The 4,898-nt window shown below is 36.3% G+C and overlaps 1 protein-coding gene across 1 annotated transcript; it reads right to left on the bottom strand.

Annotated features, from left to right (window-relative positions):
- Positions 1 to 752: 752 nt before the first annotated feature.
- LOC114750441 (sugar transporter ERD6-like 16) lies at positions 753 to 4,483 on the bottom strand. The gene is made up of 18 exons (XM_028939042.1): positions 4,286 to 4,483; positions 3,948 to 4,010; positions 3,761 to 3,850; positions 3,618 to 3,677; positions 3,449 to 3,514; positions 3,246 to 3,311; positions 3,081 to 3,156; positions 2,923 to 2,987; positions 2,734 to 2,826; positions 2,549 to 2,629; positions 2,382 to 2,466; positions 2,238 to 2,284; positions 2,084 to 2,146; positions 1,918 to 1,977; positions 1,663 to 1,716; positions 1,481 to 1,540; positions 1,248 to 1,362; positions 753 to 868 (listed from the first exon to the last, which is right to left on the bottom strand). The coding sequence occupies exons 1-18, from the start codon at positions 4,481 to 4,483 to the stop codon at positions 753 to 755; spliced, it is 1,458 nt and encodes a 485-aa protein (XP_028794875.1).
- Positions 4,484 to 4,898: the final 415 nt, after the last annotated feature.

Raw genomic sequence — 4,898 nt, 5'->3', positions numbered from 1 at the left:
TTTACCTTTATTTTTCTCTTATTTGGTTATCTTAGCCTCATTCTACGGGATTGTCTGTGTATTTGTCAACCTTATTAGCATAATACTCTTTTGATTCTATTTATAAAATAGATAGAAGATTTTTTTTTCCTTATTTATAAATCATATAATTAAATTTTGAACATAAATGTATTGTTTTACCTTTTATTTATTATTGAAGAAATTGTTATTTTTTTAGAAAGGGTCTATATTAAATGAGTTAAAGTTGGAAAAATTGTTGAATTTTAAGTCAGATTTATTAAGGTTTAAAGTGAAACATATTACAAATGACTTGTATATAAGATCATAAGAGTAATAAATACTATATAGATATATACAGACAGAGAGAGACATGCGCACTATGAGTTGCCCATGAAAAAAAGAATCTTAATAATAAACTAATATGATAAAATGAATACATTCAATTCAAGTAACTTGTCACTCATTATTACATCAATGAAATTCATCCACAACTCACATGTGCCCTGAAGGTAGCTGCATTTTATGATTTTCTGGGTTCCTAGCCTATATGAAGCTTTCCTCCATCTTTATCAAATGAAGCTCAAAGAATTTGATACATGATCCTGTGATCACTGGACAGTATCTTTCTGCCATGGCGATATCCTTCTTTATGCCTTGAGTGTCCACCGTCAAAATTCAACAAGACAGAGATAGTTAAGACACTAAAGTCCTGAATTTACCCATCCAAATCTTTCTTAATTAGTCATTTTCCTTTATGAATTGATGCATCCCTGAATCTCTTCTAGAGTTTTGCCTTTGGTTTCTGGGACTAACTTTGCAACAAATAGAATGGTCAAGAGGGAACAGCCAGCATACAGAAATAAAGTACCTGAACAAAGGAAAATGAAGCATAAGTTACAAAATAAACTAGATAGGCAATCAATTTTTACATGTTTTTTTTACGCTTATACATATTTTTCTTGCATTTCATAGAGTCTAAGAAATAAGTTGTACTATCCACAGATTGTCAGAAATACAGTTTATTATAAATTTTATTTATTTTAAATCAAAAATATTGATGTGATATAAGAGTTAGAGGTATCACTAAGTTGACGGGTACATGTTGTCTAATTAGTAAAATGACAACATGTACCCGCCACAATCTGTAGAGTCAATCCATATTATTAGCTCTGATAACATTATACAAACCTCACAAGATCAATATAACAAAGCTATATCAAACTGAGTTTGTTGCAGTTTGTGCTTACCAGGAGAACTCCAACTCATGAGGAAGTTGAATGTGTATGAAACCAACCAAGCTCCCAACCAGTTCACCAAAACCACCAAGCTTCCAGCAGTTCCCTTCACATGTATGGGAAAGACCTGCCAAATGAAGACTAGTATTAGAATAATTTTCCTGGGCTTCCCTCTGTTTATCTTTTCCTCATTATGATTTATAGAAAATAAAAGCTTCAAGGTGCTTGTGTCAAGGGATACATACCTCAGACATTATCACCCAAGGAACCGGTCCCAAGCCAATGGAGAATGCTGCTACATAGATCTGGTTACAAAGAGGGTCAAGATTGAGTTCATAGATTTCATAGTTCGCTTGCCAGTTAACCAAATGCCTTCAGATTATAAAATATGTACGGTAACTAGCAGTAGGTGCAGAAGTAGACTTACCAGTATGCCACCGACAGCTAATATTGGTACCGACCCAAGCAGTAAGCTGTGACCCTGTTCAATGGAATCAGATAGCACAAGTTCAGATTTGAGGCTCAAACACTAAACCTAGCTGATAAGGACCAGACTTTGGTGAGGTTTCATACGTATTTGCCGTTAGATTCTCTAATGAAAGTATGATTCATGGAAATTTTTTTTGGAAACTCATAAATGCTATATCTAATATTTGTGCATAATATAATACTGAAGACTTGCCTTGAGAAAGAAAGCAGCTCCTGTCATAAAGGAGCCTAAGAATGTCCCAGCTGCAGAAATCTGCAAAATGCATGAATATGAGCACGTTTGTAACGCAAGCAAAGCTCCTACTTCACTTTGCTTTATAAGATGATGAATGAAAAAGAAAACTTGAAATTAGATTTACCATGATGAGTGGTCTTCTACCAGACTTATCCATCAAAATGGCTCCAACCACAGTCAACGGAACCTATCATTCATTATCAGAAGACTTGAGTTTATACAGAAATATAGTTATATGATTGATGTTCAGGAAATCAGTAAAGGAAAAGATCAACAACCTGAGTAAAAGCGTAGGCTATGGTGCCAATTTTGCCTGAAGAAAAACCTGCAAATCAAGTTATACATGATAAGTATGAATTTTCATCTTTCTCTTATTTTCCCCTTTTATGGGTATTAAAATCAGCTCATAAGTTTTCGTTTACCAGCTGCTACGAAAGTCTCTGCCGTGTAGAATCCGATACCATTGATTCCAACAAGTTGTTGACATACCATTAGCCCTACCCCAATCTGAATTGTAAAATATAATTAGAATCCTTTTAATTGTTGCATACCCGTGGTTAAATATCCTTGAAATGAGAGAGTTCCTTACAACTACAGAGCGCACGTGTTTGGTTTGGAACAAATCTAGAAACTGGGTCTTGGGAAGGCTTTGAAGAGTTTCAATATATTCCTGTTACAGAACACAGAACAGTTAATCAACCCCTGGAATGTCTCACACTTACTAAAAAATTTTATTTACAAAGGTTCAAACAGTTATAAGAGCTTGGAAAGTACCAGAATTTCAGAAGCTTCATAAGAGATATCAACATCTTTTCCCCTAAGTCTCCTTAAAGCTGCTTGAAATTCCTTTTCTTGGCCAACCTTTGCCTGGAAACAATAATTTTCAGTTTATTAATTACATTTTTATCTTCCTCTCCTAAAAGACAAAGCTCTTTTGATCATATATACTAATGTAATACTTACCAGCCATCTGGGTGACTCAGGTATAAAGCACAAACCAATCAGCAATGAAATGCATGGCACAAGCCCTTCAAAGTTTAAACCAAGCACAAAAGTTTAGACCTTTATCTTCTCACTGAATGCATTTTAAGTGAAAATTGAAACGTAATTATGTTACTTGCCAGCAAGAGCTAGTGTTCTCCAAGTTATGACGCTTCCTAATAAGAAGGAGACTGAAGCTCCAATAACAATCATAAGCTGCACAGCAATCATTGCAGAGGCCAAAATTAAACCCAGCATCAATCTAGGAAACAACAGAAATACAACAGTCAATTCTCCTCTCATACCTGATTTGTTGTTGCAAGTCCTCCTCGCAGGTTCTTCGGTGCTATTTCTGCTATATATACAGGGACCTGTTTCATTCCGCTAACATGTGTTAAAAATTTGTAAGGTTGTCATTAAAAGTCAACATATCATTATGTTAATTAGCAGAAGCTTAGTGTCGAAGTTATCTTTTTGCTCCTTTGGTAAGGCCTTATTGGATACTTACCACGTATGAGATAACTCCAATTCCATATCCAGTGAATAATCTTCCCATGTCAAGAAAGCCAGAACACTGAAGCAGGTAAAATCATACGTCTTTTAACGTTCTGTAACAATTCCATAACGATAGAGAAGGAAAAACTTCAGATGGATTTGAATTGTGCAGAAAATCATACCTTGGAGAAGAAGACAGCTAACCATCCTATAATGCAAAAACCTGCAGAAATTCTCATTGCCTGTTTCCCAAGAAAATTCAGACTTAGCAGAGTGAAAAAGCGGCTAAAAGTATTAGAGTTTTAGATTTAGCATATAATCATACCCCTTTCCGTCCAATAAAATCAGTGATCCGCCCACTTGTTATAGCTCCAAGCATGGCACCAATAGTGACTAAAGATCCAAACATGGAAAACTGCCATCCCGGAAAGAGGAGAGGAAAACAGGCTGTAATAAGACTATAATATAATATGAAGAAAGTTTCAATAAAGAGAGGAAAACAGAATACAAACCTCAGCAAGAGACAAATTTAGATCTGCCCTGATAGCTGCTTGAGTGGGTGCTGAATAGCCCACCTGCCAAAATAATAACTTAAGCTAAAACTCCAAACCTTTTTTTGTTTGTTTGTGCGGTGTAATTTCTGGTTTGGATCCTAACCCAGAACACAAAAACAAAGAAGGAAGACGACACTCAGTAACTATCAGTTTTCAGAACGTTACTCAAGCCATGCACGAAGTTTTCGAAGGCAGAAGAGGAGGAGGAGGAGGAAGTGCAGTTCTTTTCTTTTCTGTTTCTTTCCATAATTCAAATCACTGAGAGAGGAGGGGGGGGACGATATAAAGATACTTACACAAGTTCCAAATGCGAAGGAACCACAGACAGCAACAAATGTACTGAACAGGACCATTCCATTGGATCCATTTTCCACCTTATCATGTTCAGAATCAGACTCAACGTCCTTCCCTGATAGAACCAATGGCACCTCCAAATCCTGAAGCCCATTAAGGGCTTCTCCACTCTCAACATCCTTGCACTGTTCAATCGTCATTTTCCTTCAATGAAACAGTACTGAAGAAAGAATGACACAGAGAAAATGCTCAAGGAATTTACTGCAAACAGATGGAGAGCACAAGAAAGGATGGGTAATGGGGTTGGTATTTATAGTATGTCTAACCCAGCAGAATTAATGATGGGTGGCTAGATATTTCCTAGAGCGTGTTTTTCTGAATGGGAAGACATGAAGTTGCAAATGGATTTGAGAATTTGGATTGGCATGTGAGAACGAAGCTGTCACTGACGTGTTAGCTGCCAGAGGACAGCCTCTCTCAGAGAGTCATAATAGAAGGCTGATGAGGATCGGCGTCAGCTTACTTGATATTAGTATCTTAGCATTTCACTTGCATTCTCTATATGGCTCGACAATGTCTGCGTATGGTTCAACAAACTAATATATCAAAATAAAT

This window comes from Neltuma alba, unplaced genomic scaffold, assembly GCF_004799145.2.
Source record: "Neltuma alba isolate B1F8T4 unplaced genomic scaffold, ASM479914v2 tig00006445_pilon, whole genome shotgun sequence".
Taxonomy (NCBI): domain Eukaryota; kingdom Viridiplantae; phylum Streptophyta; class Magnoliopsida; order Fabales; family Fabaceae; genus Neltuma; species Neltuma alba.
Note: the sequence above shows the minus strand (reverse complement) of the source record. Positions and strands in the feature narration are given on the sequence as shown.